This window comes from Nesoenas mayeri (genome assembly GCF_963082525.1).
Source record: "Nesoenas mayeri genome assembly, chromosome: 13".
NCBI lineage: Eukaryota > Metazoa > Chordata > Aves > Columbiformes > Columbidae > Nesoenas > Nesoenas mayeri.
In genome coordinates, this window is record NC_137550.1 from 334,388 (window position 1) to 353,829 (window position 19,442).

General features: G+C 41.8%; 2 protein-coding genes across 2 annotated transcripts in view; one reads left to right on the plus strand and one right to left on the minus strand.

The window, feature by feature from the left end:
* Window positions 1-11,630, plus strand: part of MAP7D3 (MAP7 domain containing 3) — a 40,667-nt gene extending 29,037 nt beyond the window's left edge. Inside the window, exons 10-20 of the mRNA XM_080352706.1 lie at window positions 43-168; window positions 2,227-2,372; window positions 2,743-2,873; window positions 3,449-3,693; window positions 5,624-5,759; window positions 6,862-7,042; window positions 8,166-8,270; window positions 8,537-8,590; window positions 9,384-9,477; window positions 9,923-10,121; window positions 11,223-11,630. Of these exons, the coding sequence (XP_080208832.1) occupies window positions 43-168; window positions 2,227-2,372; window positions 2,743-2,873; window positions 3,449-3,693; window positions 5,624-5,759; window positions 6,862-7,042; window positions 8,166-8,270; window positions 8,537-8,590; window positions 9,384-9,477; window positions 9,923-10,121; window positions 11,223-11,532 (1,727 nt within the window). The 3' untranslated portion in view covers window positions 11,533-11,630. The remainder of the gene's footprint in view (window positions 1-42; window positions 169-2,226; window positions 2,373-2,742; window positions 2,874-3,448; window positions 3,694-5,623; window positions 5,760-6,861; window positions 7,043-8,165; window positions 8,271-8,536; window positions 8,591-9,383; window positions 9,478-9,922; window positions 10,122-11,222) is intronic.
* Window positions 11,631-15,869: 4,239 nt separating this feature from the next.
* On the minus strand, window positions 15,870-19,237 carry FHL1 (four and a half LIM domains 1; the record flags this gene model as incomplete). The annotated part of the gene is made up of 5 exons (XM_080352539.1): window positions 19,056-19,237; window positions 18,157-18,334; window positions 17,485-17,654; window positions 16,754-16,940; window positions 15,870-16,027 (listed from the first exon to the last, which is right to left on the minus strand). Exons 1-5 carry the CDS (start codon window positions 19,209-19,211, stop codon window positions 15,870-15,872), a joined length of 849 nt encoding a protein of 282 aa, XP_080208665.1. The 5' UTR covers window positions 19,212-19,237.
* Between the last annotated feature and the right edge of the window lie 205 nt (window positions 19,238-19,442).

Here is a 19,442-nt window from a genome sequence, read left to right on the forward strand (position 1 = left end):
TTTCATGTTGGATCCTTTTTTGATTTGTTCCCCATCGTTTAGCTCGTCGCTCCCAGCTCAGTCCTCTGGACAGTAGCGTAATCAGTCGCCTCCTCGCCCCCACGCAGGCCTCCTTAGCTAGGAGTAAAAGTGCTGCTACATTGTCGGCTGATGGACAAGATCCTTCAGGTAACCGGAGGGCAGCAAAGCCTGAAAGTTTTGTGCAGTTGCTCTTCAAGCAAGAACTTACATGGTAGTTGCTAACTGTGCTACACTGAAGTATGAATCAGACAGTTAATACATGTTTATGCATACTTATATACTGTTTTCTTTGTTCAGTAATAACCAATCATATGCAATGTTGCTTGTTTACTTTACAAAACCATAGAGTAATACTGGCTGTTAAACTCCAGTGCCAGTTGACTTGCTCTGCAGAGAACCAGATGCTGGTGTTCATTTTGGGGTTTGTGGTTTTGTTTTGTCTGTTTTTTGAAGTGACAGAGATCTGCATTTGAGTGTATGCTCAAATGAACCTGAGACTTATTGCTCAGAGAACAGTTCTAGGCAATGGAAGGGGAAAAACCCAGACAAACGTAGAATTTCAAAGGAGGCTGAAAGGAATAAGTGCAAAGCCTAAATTTCTTTAGGGGGAGAAACTGTTGTAGAAACATGACAAAGGGGATATCAATATTGAGTGCAAGGAGCCCTGGGCTGGCTTCACTCAAACTGATGGTAGAGGCACACCAGAAGACATTGAAGAGAAACCCTGGCTGGCTCAAGCACTTTCATAATGGTCCAGACTGAGCTGATAAGCCCACACTGTGGCTCAACTTAGTACTGGCACAAGAATCTCTGCATCATCAGCTACATCCCACATGTCTTACAGTTGTTAGTGATTATAAGAACGTCCCAGTAAATGCATATTTGGAACCAATGTGGAGTCTTTTCTCCTCTCTTACCTTACAACTTGCGTTCCCAGTTTTGCTTGTTTCCTTTTGAATATGTTCTTCCATCTTTATTTTTTATCTTATGCCACTTAACTTGATCCTTGTTGGTAATGGTGACATTTCTACACTTTTCCCCTTGTGTAAAAATCAGTTTCTACTTTTTTGGTTTGTAGTTAGTGGTCATAGTTTTGCACACCTATGTATGTACCACTTTTATTTTACCATGAATCTTTCAGTTCATGTCATGTGGGGAAATACCATCTTTTTCACCATTACTGACAGCATGTGACATTCACTGTTGCTGAATTAACGATAACTTTTACATTATTATTGGTTTACTTAAAAGTACTTTCTTCATTTCATGGAAAAGCACCTGTGCTTTGGTACAAACTGTGCACAAACAGAATGCAGTTCTCCTTGCACAAAAGCTGTAAATATAAAAATAAAATGTATTTTCCATAAAGTTACAAAATTGAATGCTGGCATCTGTCACAGTTTATCCAGACTATAGAAAAATCCAACATCTAGATTCAGAAGTAGATTTTTACATCTATGTATGTATGCTTATCCATCTATAGTGATGTTAGTGAAAAAAGTAATTAGAAGATGCAGTTTCTTTTAATATCTTGTGTGAAGAGATTGACACTTAGGTAGGAAAGGTATTTTAGTTTAACAGTTGACCTTTTTCTCCCGATAGTTTTCTTTCACACCACCTATTTTGATGGGTTAGTGTGGATAAAGGGCACACATATACTGTAATAAAGGGGTCAGGGAGAAAAGTAAAGTAAAATAATGTTGCACCAATGCTTATTTCACAACAAAAGCTTGTGAAGTAATGCTGCTTTGTTACTACTCTTTGGAAAGAAAGAAGATTTCCTCCTTGAATATGGGGGAAACAGGCTTAGAATATGAACCTGTCCTGAAGAACTTGTAAAAAAAGATGCTAAGCCATGAGAACAGATGTATTTGTGATTAGATGCAGCTTGACTAAAATTAAAGTAACATTGGTGTGTTGCAAATTTTGATGGTTTTTTTGGAAAAGCATTTTATTTTTATTTGCTCCAGACTGCTGCTTTCAAAATGGTTTTATTCTTGGTGCTGTTGCTTCCAAAGTACTAATCATGTGGTGGTGGTGTGTGTGTCCGTGACCCATTGCAATGTGCACTGCCTGTGGTGTTGCTCTGTATGGTTTCTAACACACACAATCTTTCTTTCTCTCTTTCTCCCTCTTCTTTTTCTCCTGTTCTTATGCTGTGCACTTGGTTCTCGTTTTGTCTTGTCAAATTCCTAACTTTTATAGAATCTCACCTCTGTCCTCGTTCAGCTTCAGCCAGTTCCATCAGTTCCCCAGTCCCAGCTCCTAAAGTGCCCGTGCGCAGCCGTAGCATCGACAGATTGAAGTCCTCTGTGTCTTCATCAGACGCAAGTTCACCAGATTCGACCCAGGTTTGTTGAAAATCCACAGCAATTAGGTTTGTATTAATCTGGGGGTTTGGAACAGCTTGGGATGGGATCCTCTTTCAACAGTTTGCTTGCTTATTGAAATGTGTAATAGCTTTTGCTTAAAAAAGACAGTATTGAAACCAAATTGGGACGTTATGGTCCTTGGTCTCCCTGTTATCTTAAAGATAAATCGTTTGCTTATGGTTCCCAAAATTTGATTTAGGTAACATATTGACTGGGTCTGTGTTTTGGAACATAAAGAAAATGTGAAGTACATCTTGTTGGGAAGTTATGTGTTTGTTGTGGTAGTAGCTCCTCTGCCATAATGTCTTCTAGAGAGTGAGCTTTATTTTGGTTTTATGTATCTTCTTAGAAATCAGAGACGGAAAAACCATCCCCAGGTTCTGGGTTAAGACGCCCCCCCTCGCCATCTGTGTCTGCCCGTAGAAGATCCCCTTCTCCTGCTAATTTGGTGAAGCGTCCTCCATCACCTTCTACAGTTAGGTACGCACACAGGTTAAATGTCTTTTATTAAGAACAAAATGAAGGATGATTCCAGTCTCAAGGCAGCTGTGCTGTTAGAATTTGGATGACCTGTGCTATGCCACGTTTATACCCGTAAGGATTTGATTTTTGGTCCCATTTCTCTTTTCCACAGTAGGGATGCAGCTCTTACTTGAACCTTTGTCTCTTGTGCAGACAAAAACCAGCCTGGTTTTCTGTACAGTCTGTGCACTAAAACCCGCAGGAAGCCTGCGAGCTTCTGAGTAAGCTGACCTGCCTGTATTAGTGTAGGAAGTTTCTTGGATTGGAATCACAGGGTTCATCCTTGATGTGGAGTAAATGGAAGTGAGGGCTAGCAGACCTGTTTTGATGTTAGCCCACAAGTACCAAGTCCAGGTGCCCATGCTGTTTTGGAGTCTTCTATTTGAGTTTTGTGAGGAAGACAACAGTAGTTTGTGGGTGTATTTATTTTTCAAAGTGAGGTATGTCACGTAAACTAACCAAAGTAGACTGTCCTCAGTTGTCTGTTTGAGGTTTTCAGTGTCAACCGTGAAAAATATTATTTATTTCAACAGGCAAAAGACTCGCCCACCTTCACCTAGCGTGTCAAAACGAAGGCCACCATCTCCTACTCCAGTCTCCAAACCGGCACCCATCCAACGTCCACCGCTCACACCAGGGGTTATAAACATTACCAAAAAGAAAACTGAAACAGAGAGCAAACCAAAGGATAAGAGCATAGAAGGAACAGGACAAGAGCAAGGTGCTTCACCAGCCTTGGACAGAGATGCGGTAGCAGCTAGCACAAAGACCAAAGAAGGTGAGTGTTTCTCAGGGACTGACACACTCTTATTGAAGATATCTCCAGTGTGTGCTGGGACTGTGAGGCAGACCACTGGAGGGTAGGACACTTTAAGGCAGAAGTTGTTCCTTGCTGATGATTTATACAATAATTTTACATGGTATGACTTTTGGTTGTGGATTTTAGTGCAGTAGTCAGTTTATTTGACTTGGAGATTTAAATCAATAGCTTTCAATGTTATTGCTTGTACTATAATGTTAAGCAAAGCAGAAATCCTGTTTGCCTTTTGGACTTCAGCCATACTAGCTGAAGAATCTACTAGCTTAGGTTTGCAAAGTCAATAGTTAAACTCCACAAAGGTCTTTCAGTCCAGTTGGTTGTTCTTAAAACTGGTTGTGTAGAAACCTGCTTGGGGGAAGAAATCAGCTCTTAGTGCATCACACCCTGAAAGCCAGTTTCCACAAAGCCAGAAGTCTCAGTTCCAGTGAATATAGAATCACTGCTGTCTCAGGACTGAGTTCAGTTGTGACTGAGTTCAAATTTGGAACTGTCATGGCTGATCCCTGTTTATACCAATATGACTGCATTTTTACCCAAATCAGAAGCAATGAGTGTCCTGGGGAGGTGCTAATTTTTCAGCATTCGATAAATCTGAATTCTAGAAAACCTGTCGGTGACCTCACTCCATGTGGAAATGCTTTTCCTAGGACTACAAGAATAATTTTTATGCACAAACCACTGCCATAATTCAGCTGCACTGGGTGCGCTCTGTGTAATTACACCCTACGGCTGCGGCAGATGATTACGTGTCCATGGGGCTTAAGCAGCTTTTCAGGTATTAAAGTTCCTCATGGTGGCATTGTATTTTGAATGATTTGTCTTCAGGTCAGAAGCAAAGTAACTGATGAAACCTCAGTGTCATTGGTCATTGAAATTACCTTGGCTTGAAGGCTTTATAAATGTTAAGCAAACATATATGTGCCGATTTGTGAAATATTGAAGAAAGGCAGGTCCTCGCCTGCATTATGATGCTATTGCTCTGCTGACACCGAGAGCTGATGCTCTGAATTTTCACATGATCGGTTCTTTAGCCACATTCAAATAGTAATATTTCTAGAGAGTGGGAATAACTGAAAAAAATCAGAGTTCTTTCAATATATATTGAGAGCAACCGGATGGGAGGGGCCTTTTTTTCCCTTAATGTTAGTTAATAATTTATATAAATAATAATGACAAATATCTGCAATTTATAATATCTCTGATCATAGCACCAGGCAGGACATGAAGAAACATAAACTCCAGGACTGTACAAATATCTGCTAACATGGTGGTTGGAGCTGCTTTCATCTTCATGAAACCTTGAAGTTGATCTGTTGCTAAAATGTGTAGAAATACTGTATTACTCAAGTCATTAGTATGTGCCTTCTGGGCCAGATAACATTTTGATTGTTTGCACCCTAAGATACTCCATAAAGACATTAATATAAATGTTACGAAACAAGAGGCATTTAAAAAAATAATAATTCTTCTTTAGGGTCACAAATGTTCAGTTTTGTTAGAAGGAAGTTAAGTGTATTTCCTAAAGCAGGATTTTTTTCAGTTTTCTTTGAAGTGTTACAGAATAAAAGTGAGTGTCTTTTTAAAAATATCTTTTTAAGTACTATGGTAGTTGGAGAATATCTTTAACTGTGTCATCTGGAATATGGCTGGGTCGGTGTAATTGAAATGAGTTGTTATTTCAGCGTCAGTGAGCTATTGTGGCTCTTTAGGACTCCCCTTGGGCTCCTGTGGGCCTGTAGATACAGGATTTACGTGATGAGTGATGGGCACTGATTGAAAAGATAGCGGGCCATTGGCCAAAAGAAAAATCTTATCTCACAGTGATAACTTCTTTATTAATTTTAAGTTACTGAGGCTTTTTAACAGCAGTTTCTTTTAATCTTTGCAGAATCAGGGAGCAAAACAGTAGCAGGGACCACCACAGCTGAAGAAGCTGCTAAAATCTTGGCAGAGAAACGACGTCTAGCACGGGAGCAAAGAGAGCGTGAAGACCAAGAAAGAATTCAGCGACAGGAAGAGGAAAGGTACCAGTTCAGGAGGAGGAAGGGATGCTCCGGTGGTGGGGTCTGGTTAGAGTGGACACTTCAGCTGTAAATGGTTTTTTTAAGCATTAATGTGAGATCCTGTAAATCTTAATGCAGTTCCTGCAGCAGGGACAGGCATTAGCGCCGTGCGAGATGGGCCAGGTTGCTGTGTATATCATTAACCTGTATTTCAGTGTAAAAGTAATGCATGGGCCGTGTGCAAATCACTGCTGCTTTTTCCTTCCAGTCACCACTGGTGCTTTTATTTAAAAATTAGAATGTGCCTTTCGCACCACTTGTATTTGCTTTGTTGTCTTGAAATAGTTAACCTCTCTCTCTATTAAACTTTCCTGTGATGTACTCAGGTGGTGGTTTGATAGTACATAAATCTGGGTCAGAAACGTTGCAGCCAAGTAATTCAAGGTGATAAATCAGTGTACATTTGGTTCACTGCATAGAAGTTGCTAAAAAAAAATGACTAGCTTTGTGCTGACTAACTTTATTCCTGATGAGGGTTCACCTCTCTGTGCTTCTGTCAGCATTACAGAGCATTAGATTTTGTCTTTTTCCACTCATGGGTATAAAGGTGTCATAAGCTTACATATAGTCTGCTGCAGATGTTTTATCAGAAATGTCATCAGATCTGTTGTGTAAATTTGCATGATTTGATGGTGTACACCTCCCGTATATCTGGAATTTGTACTACAGAAGAAACAGGGTTTTTTAGACAATCTAACTGAATTTATGTTTGACAGTGATTGAAAGCTTAATGTCATGGATGCAGGTGGTATTTATTAAATAGTTGTCACTTAATCCGGTTCTCTATCGAACATTCAATTTCTGGAGCAACCTGACTTGGCCTTGACTTAATCAGCAAAGAACTTTTATGTACACATAGATAGTTTCTTCTAGCTTACTCTACTTCTTCCTTTGACGGGTCTGGTTGATGGCATTTGTAAATCTACACCGGAAAGTATCTTTACACAGTCATTCTGTGGTTGGATACCTTAGAACTTTCTTGCTTTCCTAGCCTGTCTCATGTGCATGCACACTTTTAAAGATGTAAATATCCAATTGGTAACCTGTATCTTGGAAACACTAGAATCAGAGAAGAAGAAGCAGCCAAGAGAGCGGTTGAGGAGAAAGCACGACAGGAGGAGGAGCTCCGCAAGCAGGAGGAAGAAAAGCGACTGGCTAACGAAGAGCAGCAAAGACAAGCAGAAGAGGAGCGGATCCGCCGAGAACAGGAGGAGCAGGAAAAACTTGCAGAGCTTCAACACCAGGTCTGCTTATCTGTAGGCTCCAACTGTGTTCCTTGCACAGCTGGCTGATGTGGTTTCCAGGGGGTTGTCTTTGATTTTCTTTCACAGAATGTTTTTGACAAATCTGTCAGGAATGCTGTAAAGCAGAACTCACCCTGTCCGAGGTGGATTTGAGAATGCCTTGAAGTCCTCTCCTTGCTCTAGTCTGTCATTTTGATTTTTTTTTCCAACATTTGATAAATTCAAGTGTGGGGCAGAAGCAGATTTCTTTTTTTTAGCCATCTGGGATGCTGTTTTGCATACGTAAAATGTTTGTACTGAGCCCACTGTACCAGCTTACTGCTGTGGATTACAAGGAGATGGTCTGTCTGGAAGGTCATCTGGCCTCTCTGAAAGATGGATAGTGTTTCCAAGTCTGCTCTTCTGGTTGCTAAATAGTCCTGAGCAGCAAATATCTCTGTACCTTTACAAGTGAATCCTTCCAACTGAAGGGAACTGTTTTGCAGAAAGTGGATTTTCTTTAAATGAGTCTAACCTTGAAAATTATAGTCGTTTCACAATGAAATTTGTGTTTGAAGAGCTGTATCGTGGATCCCATTGGCATGTGTCTGAATGTTTCTTTAAAAGCTTGTTGAGGTTTTTAACAATTACTCAGTGTTAAATATGCTTCTGCCTTCTTTCCAGTCATACCGGAAAAGATTTTCCAGTGTAGGAGGAGCAGAAGATGCTCAGCACAAAGTAGCTTGGGAGTAATACCTGACTGCCAAGATTTTTAAGTTAACTTTGCCACATATAGAACTTAATTGCTGTCTTGTTACTTTAAAAATTATCCTCCTTAGACAAAACTTTGTCCTGAAGAATAGTTTGAGCTCTGAGTAGCTCAACAACATCCAGAACATTTGCATTATCACAATATAGCCATGCACATCGTTTTTCTTTTCACATCAGTTTCTGAATGTCATCGTAATATATATTTCATGTCGGTAGCTGGTTAATTGGCATCTAGCTGCAATGTATGATAATATTAAATAGTGATTGTCTGATGTTCCTGTCTATGTTGAACCAAAATCTCTGTAACAGCTTCGCTTTTGATTTTTGGGAATGACTTGTGCACTGGGTGCTCTCTTTTTTGTTTTATTTTCAGAGAGAAGAAGCAGAAGCAAAAGCTCAAGAAGAGGCTGAAAGACAGCGGCTGGAAAGAGAGAGAATTATGCAGCAAAATATGCAGGAAAGGCTTGAAAGAAAAAAGGTGTGTTGTTTCAAAAGCAGAGAATTTTCTCAGCCTAAAATAGCAGTCGAAGTGGTGAACTAAACAGGCAGAAAGTCTCAGATGCATTTAAATAGAAGTAGTGTGTTTTATTAAAAAGCCAGCTCTGGCTTGTGAGCTTTAAAATGGTGAAAAACATAGTAAATTTCTAAAATATGAAAATATATTGTAATTTATTAAAATTTAAACCAAGATACTGAAATATGAAGCTCTCTGCATAATTGCAAATATTTTCCCTGTTTTAACAGAGAATTGAAGAAATAATGAAAAGAACACGAAAATCGGATCAAAACGAATCCAAGGTACTTGTTTGGATCTGTATGACAGAACAGGCCCTTCTCAGGGGAGGCTTTGCCGTGCATCGTGTCTCCCTCTGCTCTCCTCACACAGACAGGCTGCCACGTGAAGTGCAAAGTTCTGCTGCACCTGAAAAGATTGCAGTAGCTTCCCATCACACTCATTTTTCTACTTTGCTTGCTCTCGCCAAAAGGCCTTTGATGCATTTTTGTTCAAGGCATATAGAAGCAACGTGATGTAGTGCTGTTGCTTGCAGATTGGTTAAAAAAAGCAGTGGTTAGTAATGGATTTTTTTATTAAACTGTATGCTATCTGCTAGGGCTATTTTTCCCCAGGAAACTTAAATTCCTGGCTTCATCTGTTTCTTTAAGGCCAATCTTGGACGCTCCTTGGATTGGTACAGTAAACTGGATATATTTTTGTTAATGTAGTGGCCTAAGGTTTCTGGCAAATTACATGTATTATGTTGAGGAGCATTTGTTCTTCTCTGCACGTTCAGAGACCGAGTCTTCAATAGCTGAAAATCAATAAGTATTTAGCAGGTACCCTGGAGAAATGAGGGGAAAAGGAGCTCAAGAATAGTTCACAGGTAGGAGATGGAAGTGGATCCCACAGGTTCCTTTCCAGGCTGTGGCTCAGCACAGCACATGTTACTGGGGGACCTGATTGCCTGTGAGCCTCTGGACCTGTGTGGCTTTACAGCTGGGCAAAGAACAGCCCTGCGTGGGAGCTGGGATTGAAGCCGCTGTGAAACGCTGCGTGGCAGTGAGCTGTTGTGAATAACGCCCTGGAATTCAGTTGCAGAGCGAAGGGAAGTCTGCGGCGGAGGCTGTGGAGGGAGAGGAGATTGAAGAGGATGAAGAGTTGGGTCTTGAGAAGACTGATCAGCCAGGTAAGGAAATTTGATGAGTCAGATTTAAGTGGCAGTCGGTGTCTCAGGGATGTTGAAGCATTGTTAAAAATGTCAATACTTAATAACGCTGTGATGGTCTGAGACACAAGTCCCTGAAATGCCAGGAAGACTCTCTGTGTGAACACAGAGTAGGGCATTGACTGTTCCGTACCACAGGAGACTGCCAAAGTGATTAAATGCAAAACGATTGGGGAGTGAAATGCAGACAGCATGCTTTAATTTTACAAGTATATTCTTAAAGATGGAAAGCAAATTTCATGTTGTTACAGGCAGCTTGTCTGTAAACAAATGAATGTATTGAAGCCAAGTGCCTTGAGTTTTGGCTAGGAAAGGTCATTTTGGCACTCGGATTTTATTCACTTAGAATAGTGATTCTGTTGCTAAAGCTTTTTTTTTTTCTTTCTTTTTTTCACCCCCCTTTTAGGAAAGCTGAATGGCGTTGACTTACCCCAGGAGGTGAAGGGGGAGGCAGAGGGTTTTTTAGAGACTGCACATAGCTTGATCTCTACAGAACCTGAAGAACAAGATGTGTCACAGTCGAAGGCCAGCGAAGTGTTTATGAATGGAGGTGACTTGAAAAGTGATGAGGACTCTCTGCTTTCTGCTGAATTTAAGGATTCCAGGTGGGTCTGTGTCGGTGGCTGCTTTACCGTCAGAGCAGTTATCCATCACAGGAGAAACCCCTCTCTGTGTTTAAATTAAATTCAGTGCTGTACGGAGCGTTCCATCACATTTTTGCACCCTGCTACCTCTGTGGTATTTGTCTGGCTTGCTCCAGACACGTGGCGTGTGCCTGATGTCAGTTTACTGCTTCATGCAGAGGCTGTTAGTTCAGGGTAATTGTTTGTTTAGATGGCACCATGTTAACAGTACTGGCTTTGCTGTGAAGTGAGATGCACAGCCAGCATTGTGGCAGCATTACTCATAAAGAATGGCATCGGCTTGAAACCTCTTCCCTTGAAGTGGTTAGCAGTTCTCTCGTTAACGAAACATTAAACAAAAAGGAGGGGGACAACAATGAAAAGGAAGAAGAACGTGCAGAAAGCTCTAGAACAGTTTCAGTTGCACTGAAGCACCGAATACAACATAAAAGCATCCTTTAGTGGAAAATTTTTTTAGTATTTCAAATTTTATCTTTTTGAACATAAAGTATTTCCATCTACTACTGGAAAATCTGTCCTCTGATGCTGTTCCCTTTGCTCATCTAAATGCTAATGATTTAGAAATGACATTGTGAACTCTTCTTTTTAATGTGATGATGGTGATGGAACATGAAGACATTTTCATGATTTTCTGAAGAATGAATGAAAATTGATCACTGTGATTTGGGTTTAGATGTTGAATCCATTTTAAGTATCATTAGTCTTCTGAGGCTCAGTAAAAAGACCTAACTGAACTAAAAAGGAGAAATGCACACTACTAAAATAGGATTTTAATGATGCGGAGCTTTAAACTTGTTGGTTTCTTATGTCAAATTTCTGTCCCCAGACCTTACCTGAGAGCTATTGGTACAGTAAAAAGTGTCTATATGTTGGTGAGTTGTCCCTCCACGTTGGTTCTTGGAGGAGGGATCCATGTGGTGGCTGGAGGAGCTTGTCTGGGAATTCCCTTCAGGATACTCAGTGCTTTGCAGCGAACACAGGCTGTTAATTGGTTGGCCTGTAATCAATCTAAAGGTTAAACATCCAGAAATTGTAATACAAGTATCCCATTTTTTTTTCTAGCCATCCTGCAAAAGAAATGGTTATTGATGACTCAGTGAAGTTGAGTGTTCGTGAAGTTGATCATACAATTGGACTTAATCAGAACCTGAATGGAAGATCTGGTTCATGGACTTTTGAGGAGTTTATTGACGTTGGAGTCCATTCCAAGTCAACCAGACTGAGCTCGGACAGCATCTCTGCTGGTAACTGTAACCAAAACTTGAATGATGCTGCTACAATAACTTCTAGTCCCAAACTGACTTTTGAGGAAGAGGGTGCAGTGAATTCATTGACCAAACCTATAGATGCTTCATCAGGTAATCTAAGCTGATTTCCCTCTCTGTCAGTTCCTCTGGTTAGATAATTAACTTCCTCGCATTCTACTCTCCTTGCCTTAACTTCAGCTTCTTATTTTCAAGGCACTCTTTCCATTGTGTAGGCCGGAGGGAAACCTCTTTCTGTAGTGGTTGTAACTCGTGTTCTGTCAAGAGGAGTCACTAAACAATGCCTTTCTAGGGCCTTGCTCTAGGCAGCAGCGAAGGCCCAACATAAGGCTCTTCCAAAGACAGAGCTGAGCCCCTGTGAAGCCCCTGTCTCTCCCACCAACACTCAGGCCCATGTGTTGTATTTTTAGGCTTGTTCTAAGGTGTCCTAAGTGGCACATGTTACTTTTGAAGATACTAACAGTTTACAAGGTGTCTGATGTAACTCTACAGACGAGACCTTTCCACTCGTAGGCGTGTTCTGTAACTTTTTGATCCTGGCCTGCATGGTTTTAACAGGTCTCTCCAGGCTCTGGCAAGGTGTTAGCTCTCCTCTCCGCTTACTGTAGAATAGTCTGTCACTTCATGGAGGGGGGTAACACCAGCCTTAAATTCCGCAGATGGTTGTGTTACATTTTGGGAGGAGTAATAAAGCTTCACACACAATATTATGAATTTTCTGAAAGAAGGAGGGCTGTGTATGGAGCCACATGTACTTGAGAAGCCAAAACCTCATGCAGCACAACATAGTGTGTCAGAGAGGCTTCAGCAAGCTAGTTTACGTAAAGATTAAACTTCTCTGGTTTGGAGCTAAGCCCCAAATGGATGTACTCACAGCAGGAGATCTCTTTCCGTGAGATAAATGACTGCGTGAACACTTGAAATGAATGGTAGTGGAAAAAAAAAACAGGACTTGCCTCCAAGTTTTCTTTAAGTGATGTGTAGCACTTTTTTTTATATTAAAGTGTAGCACTTTTCTAGACTGAACTGCTTCCCGAGTCTCCTCTGTCACTCTGCGTCTCGGAATTTTAGTCCCATGGACACAGCCTTATTGAGTCTTTCCTTGAAGTTTAATGATGTGATACTGCTGATCACATATTGCTCTGGTCAAAGTCATTACCTTGTTGCCTTTTAATTTTGAACTTGAAAATGTTTAGACGTAGTATGGTTTAAGAATTCCGTATGCAACTTGGAAAACTAATATGCATATATAAAAAAGGAAAAGCTGCTGCGCTCATTTTGGACCATTCCTTGCTCGCTCCCTGGATGTAGACTCTGACAGTGGCGACAGATGTTTGTGGAATACACCCAGTTATGATGGTTAAATGTTTTCTTCTCTTTGGACAGAACTGTGAACACTAGAGACCTGGAAATAATCTGATTGCACTTCAGTAATCCAGTGTTTTATCAAGTACCGAAGGCCTTGTTTTGAAAAGCTGCTTGTTTACCTTTATCCATCCTCAAATTTGAAAAACAAAACAAAACACCAGGGAAGGGATGACAAACTTCTAGATTTGCACCTTGAACCATTTCAGGGAAACTGTTGTGCTGATGTTCCTTTTCCATTTGTTTAGCTAATTGTTAGATAAGATTTCGTTGTTTAAATATCACTCATTTCCCTTTTCCAGTCTTTACAGTAACCTGTTTGAGTCGTCTTTAATTTTGCTATCAGTATCTTGTGCAGCCATGTGCCACTGCAAGGGCCCCAGCTACTTACTGGCCAGGTTTTGCATATTCCTAAAATGACACTTGGTGAAATGAAAGATCCATTCAGTGTGTGTTGAAGCTGAACTCCCTTTGTTACGTTCTAGAAAAATGCTGTTACTTTTTGGTTCACGTGCTGTTGAAAAACACAAAATTGGATATCTTCAATTTTGAGTAGAGAAGAAAAATGTCATGTTTTCTAACATGAAAATATTGGCAGTTTCAAAATGTGTTATTGTACCATCGCTAATACGTTTTAATCTGTTGGAAAACATCAAAACATTTTACAGCATATGCACTAATGTATTACAGCAATGTTGAGTACCTAGGTGTGTCTGTCATAGTGCAGTTTAACTTGTCATGCTTTTAAAAATGTTTTCATTTTGAATTATTTATCTACACTCATGGAAGTATTATTTTATTGTGTACATAACAGTATTAGACCACTGAAGTCATGTTTTTTTTATGTTAATTATTCTGTGTGTTCCTGTTCTAGCTTTATAACAGCATCTGCAAGCTGCATATATATTTTCCTTCCCCTAAAGCCTGCATTAAGTAATTTATCTAACCTAAACTTGCGTGCTTTTTACGGCATGAAGAGATTAACTAAGCATCTTCTGCAAATTGCTAGTAAAAGTACTAATGCGGTCTTGTTCTTCTGTCTCCTGTAACAGATATACTGGGTAAGTGATTACTGTACAGAATAGCTGGTTCAAATCCTGCTGTAAACCATTGGCTGATACTTGAGTTTGGATGAACCGCCCAAACGGCAGCTGTGTTTTCAGTGGTTAAATGCAAATGGTTTTGCTGGATCCAAACTAGTTCTTTTCTCGACATCGCAGTCACTATAGGAAACCCTCCGCCTTCTTACTCTCACTGTTTGCTCTCCAGAATACAGTAGAACTGGTTTAGACTTTAGAGCAGTGCCTTAGGTAAAAGGAAAGATGTATTTTTGTACGCTAGCGGTTTCGTTCTGGCAGAGACAATCATTCTAATGAAAAAGATGCCGGTATTTTTTTTTTTCCTCTGCGCTATTTGTTGAATGTTCTGTTACAGCTCTATGTAAATATGTGCACACCATTAAATAAACTTTGCATTTCAACAATGCTTTATTTCTCTAATGCTAAGCATTCCCTTAGGAGGGGTCTCCAAGGCCTGGCTGTGCTGACCTGCCTGGAGATGCCCCCGGTGCTGCAGGTCCCCACCAACAGGAGCCTCTTTGGTGATGGCATTTGTGTGGTTGGGAGGGTGTTTATTAGTAACACCGTCAGCTCTGGCTACGTTTGTACGTGCTGATGCTGTGTCGCTAACTGTTGAATTCTTTAAATTGCTGTTCCCTCTAAGCCTTTTCCTTGTAGCACCAGCATCTTTCTGTTCTAACAGCGAGTCGAGCAGTGGAACCAGACTGTGGAGAATACAGCAAGATGCTGTCTTTGGTTTTTTGTGTGAGGGTTCTTTGTTTCTGGTAGGTGCTTGTGAACAAAAGGAAATGGCTGGAGCAGCATCCAGTTGATAAATATTTCTGTATGTTATGAAACACTGATGTGGAAAAAAGAAAAAGCAACCTTAAACCAGTGTTGAAGGTGCTGAAGGTAATAGTAGAACTGTGTATGGATGGTGGCTACACATATGTTCTCCAAGGGGCTTTTTCACACAGGCTGTTCTTGGCAGATGGTCTGGTGTCAGTCATATATTAAAAAAATTAATTAGTTTATGCAAATTGTTGCTTTGGCCCTCAGATACTTAAGGGCACTATGGCAGAACAGCTGACCCTACTTTGCCAGTATCAATATATCAGACTTGATTGCAGTAGCTCAGCTCTACGAGGTGTCAGTCATGGAAGAGGGCAAAATGAAAAGAAAACAACTTTCCAGACTGTGGGATTCCAAGCAGGCACTGATCTCATTTTTATTACATCATAAAACATACACTGACATGATAGGAGAGCTATCATTGTCTGAGCTATTCTTAAGGCACTTCTAAATGCATGTGTGTTTTCTTGTAGTTGAAAGGTTTACTTCTTGTTAATAGATTAATAATTGTTTATAGACAGCCTCATTTAAACAATAATGTAAAAAAAGCTGATGAGCAAAACTTTCGGGCAAACCATGCGGAAATCAAATCTAAAACAAGTTTATGGAAACTTAACTAAAGCTAAATCATACTGCCAAAACATTGTTATATGTAAGATGAAGCCATTCCATACACTTGCTGCAGTTTGGTGTGGTAGGGTAAGTAAAGGTATTTATTATTGTGCTGCAATTAATGTGATGTATGTAATGTACCTATACTGGTAAAAGCATAGTACTGGATGGATCTCTCTGATCCCGGGTGCAATGTTTGCATCTCCATTTCCCAGGTGCACGCCTTGTCAAACCTACTTAAGTGCCAAGCTTAAACATATACCAGACAAGTTTAAAACTAGCTTTGTTTTAGTTTAAGCCACACGTAGATTATGTAGGATATAGATCTCTCATGCTAAATCTAACGGCATTTCAAGCCTTTACACTAAGAGTTACTTGGAAGCAAAGTCAGATTTTTGCAAGGCTACATGCTTTTGTACTGCAGGAGCTTCAAAATCAAACCAAGTATAGCTTTAGTCTTTTATACTGAAATGGAAAAAAGTTAGAATTCTTAACATGCAAAAACCTGCTCTTTACCAGGGCTCTAAATCCATTTGACAGCAGTTGCTGTCTGCTCCTTACAGCCGTTGGGGACAATCAGCACAGTAAATTTTTCCATTATGGCAAACAAAGCGCTTGTTGGCCAGACCACGGGCACACTTTGTGCATTTGAAACAATAATCATGCCAGGATTCATCTTCGTAGTTAACCACACTGGTTCCTCTTCCAAATCCTGCTAGGAGAGAAAACAATTATAGGACGGCGATAGTAGCTTTTCCCGTGGCTGGGTTAGCCCACCCAACAGCAGATCCTGTTCTTACTGCCCCGTGTGTCTGTGCTCTTGCAAACTGTATTCGTGTGATTAAAATACTAGTCAAAAACTGCAATTGAACTGTGTTGTTTGCTGCTCAGTACTACTGTGCTTAGAGAACAGGCAGCTTAGCATAAGGCTTGTGTGGCTTGTCTGGAACAAGCTTTCTTGCTTGGATCTTCTTTTCCAGGAAAGATCAAGTTGTAGAGCAAGGACAGGTTGGGTAAAGGCCCTGCCTGCTTGGTAGGGGTCTGTGCTCTAAAATGCGGAATGAAAGGCAAGTCTCACAGGACTGGCAGGAGACTGCCACATTTCAGGACTGAGCTTTGTAATCCAGTAACAATTACATGTAAAATACATCAGAAACGAAGCAAATGTGACTTTGGGGCAATAAAACGCTGCTCTTTCTAAACTTAAGGTTCCTAGACTAAGATAAAGGTGGGAACAGTTCTAGTTGGGAAGTTTCAAGGGAAGTGAATTTGAGGTGTCCAAAGGGTGAAGAGCTCCGTTACTAACAGGCTCCATCCAGCACATGGTTTATGATTAAGTCACGTATAAATTACACTAAACCTGATACTGGCGTTAGTGGCCTCTGAGCTGCACATCTTTGGGGACCCACCACCCTCAAAAGCTGCATTTATTCCAACATACCTGTAATAGGATTCTTGCAGCCAGCGCACTTCTTGGCAACGCACTCCTTGTAGCATTCGACACAGTAGAAGTCGTCCTCCACGGCTGTGAAGCGCTTCCCACCCAGCTGCTTCTTGCAGTTGGAGCAAATGAAACACTCAGAATGCCAAGGCTTTTCCTGGTAGGTGAGGCCTCCAGAAGTGATGGGCTGGGGGGCAAAGGGCAGAGATGTGTTTCAGAAACGGTGAGGAGGAAGAGAGGTGATGCAGGTTTGGGGGAGGAGGGCTTCGTCATGGAGTTAAATAGCGCGGCACACTTCAGTTCCTATAGCCTGAAATCCTTCACGCCTGGAGCTTTCATGATAGTTTACTTTACCTGCAGTGACTCTGCAATTCTACACTAATCAGTTGCAAAAGTTGCAAACCAGCTATTTTACAAAACATTGTATTACTGCTTGAATACACAATACCTATTACGGAGCTTAAACCAACCCCACAGCAAGTGAAAGGCCAGTGCCCACTTGGTTTCAGCAGAGCTGCTGAGAGACAACCGTGCAGTTCCCGCTTGGATGCGGCGATGTGCAGGAACTGTGAGCTCTGCCACAACATCAGCTGGCTGCACTGCTATCTCAAGGAAAGAACAGGAGCATCAGTACAGCTCCAGCATGATCTGCCTCCTGATTTACTCTCCCAGCTTCTAGAAGCCGTGAGGGCTGATCTTGGAAGCTGCCTTGGCAAAGCAGAGGGACTTACATTCTTGCATTTTGTGCAGGTCTTGGCAAACTTGTGCTCATGGCAGGAGACACAGAAGAAGTCATCACCCTTGGGGAAGAAGCTCCCAGATCCAATCACTTGCTTGCACTGGCTGCAGGTGAAACAGTCCTTGTGCCAGACCATCTTCTTGTACTCGACATTTTGGTCTCCTACAACAGACAGAAATAATTTGTTATGTGGGATTTTGGGCTTGTGACAAACTCCCCACTCCCCACAATGCAACACACCTATAGGCAAGACCTGTCCCTAGCTATGTCCAAGACTCAGTTGTAACGTGGACAAGGGATGAGCTGTTAATTTCTGTATCAGACTTTAGCCAGGGCCTTCTAGATTTTCTTAAAGTATTTGTCAGGTGCCTGAGCCTTTCTGAGAAGACCTTGACTTACAGAACAAAGCTTTTTGTACAAAGGATTGGAAACTAACTACTAAACTGAACTACCCACAGGAGGGTTAACTGCAAAGCAGCGTTTAAGCACTTCAATAAAATGGACAGGTGAGAGCAAGAGTCAGAACTTGCACCATTTTGTGGTGCTGCAGCCTTCCACTAAAATGCCCCTACCCCCATCTGCAGCCTCCACGGCTAGATAAATCACCATGGTTTTGCCCTGGAGCAGAATTCGGCTGTCGTACCCGTGTCCCTGGCACCAGTACCTGCAATAATAGGCTTGAAGCAGCCCTTACACCTGGGCGCATCCGCAGTGGCCGTGCAGGTGCTACACCAAACCTTGTTGTTCTCCCTTAGCATGAAGGGCTCATTGACCAAGGACGTGTAGCACTTGAAGCAGCGGAAACAATTGTCGTGCCAGTAACGGTTCTTGAAATGCAGCTCCTGGAACGAGCAGAGATGGGGTGAGCAATAAGCCTTTCTCTCTTGCTGAGCAGCACTAAAACCAAGCTACTATCCCAGCAGCCTGGGAGGTAAAGAATAGATTCGTTAGTTCTAAGCCTGTCCACATTCAGTGGTTGGAGGTGCAGCTCATCTGCAAGCAGTTAAGGGAAGAACATTTAACCAAACTCACTGGAACAAGGGGATTATTTAAAATCAAATTCATTTTGGACCTTCAGAGTAGCAGAAAGTGCTGCAGCAGCTTTGAAGTTCTCTAAGCAAGGGCTTCTCTGGTTGCCAAGCTCCCCCTAGGTCAGGTGTGCGTTATTATTGCCACAAACATGAAGCAATAAGCATTTCACAAACTGACAAAAATTAGTCCCTAGATTCCCGAGTTCTTTGCCCAGAAGATGAGAGTTCTGCACGCCCCGTGCAGGCTGGAGAGCCTGCAGTGCTCTCTTCAGGACAATTCAGCACTTACAACAGTTCATGTGGCTGAATCTAGATCTTGAAATGAGCTCCTGTGCACAAGCAGCCCATGGCGAGCATCCCTGCGGCAGTGCCCCTGAGCCTCTGGCTATTTGCCCGCGGAGAACATGCCCCACCAGACACAGGACTCACGACAACTTGTTTTCACACAGAAGCTCACAGACCAGAGCCAGGAAAACAAATGCGAGGACAATCAGCACCTGCCTCGTCACCCATTTAACTGCTCAGCGCTCACCTTGGAGTCGGCTCCGATGGGTTTCTTGCACTCGGTGCAGGTGTTGGCGCAGAACTTCTCGAAGCACTTGACGCAGCAGTGGCGGCCCTCCTTCTGCACGTACTTCTTCCCTTGCAGCGGGTCGCGGCAGTAGTGGCAGTCAAACCGCTCCGACATGGTGCCCACCGTGTAACTGCCAGGCCCTCCTGGAGGAAAGAGCATGAAATTAGAGCACTGAAACCCTGGGAACTGCTTCACCTTCTTGGGTCTATGCAAATTAGAGGTATCAGGATGATGGCTCAGCAATGAGCAGGCAGCAGTACCATGCTCCTCAAGCTAGAGAGCTTTGGTGTCAGCAAGGTTTCTATCAGCCAGTTCAGTGGTTTATTTAAACAAAACAACAACAAC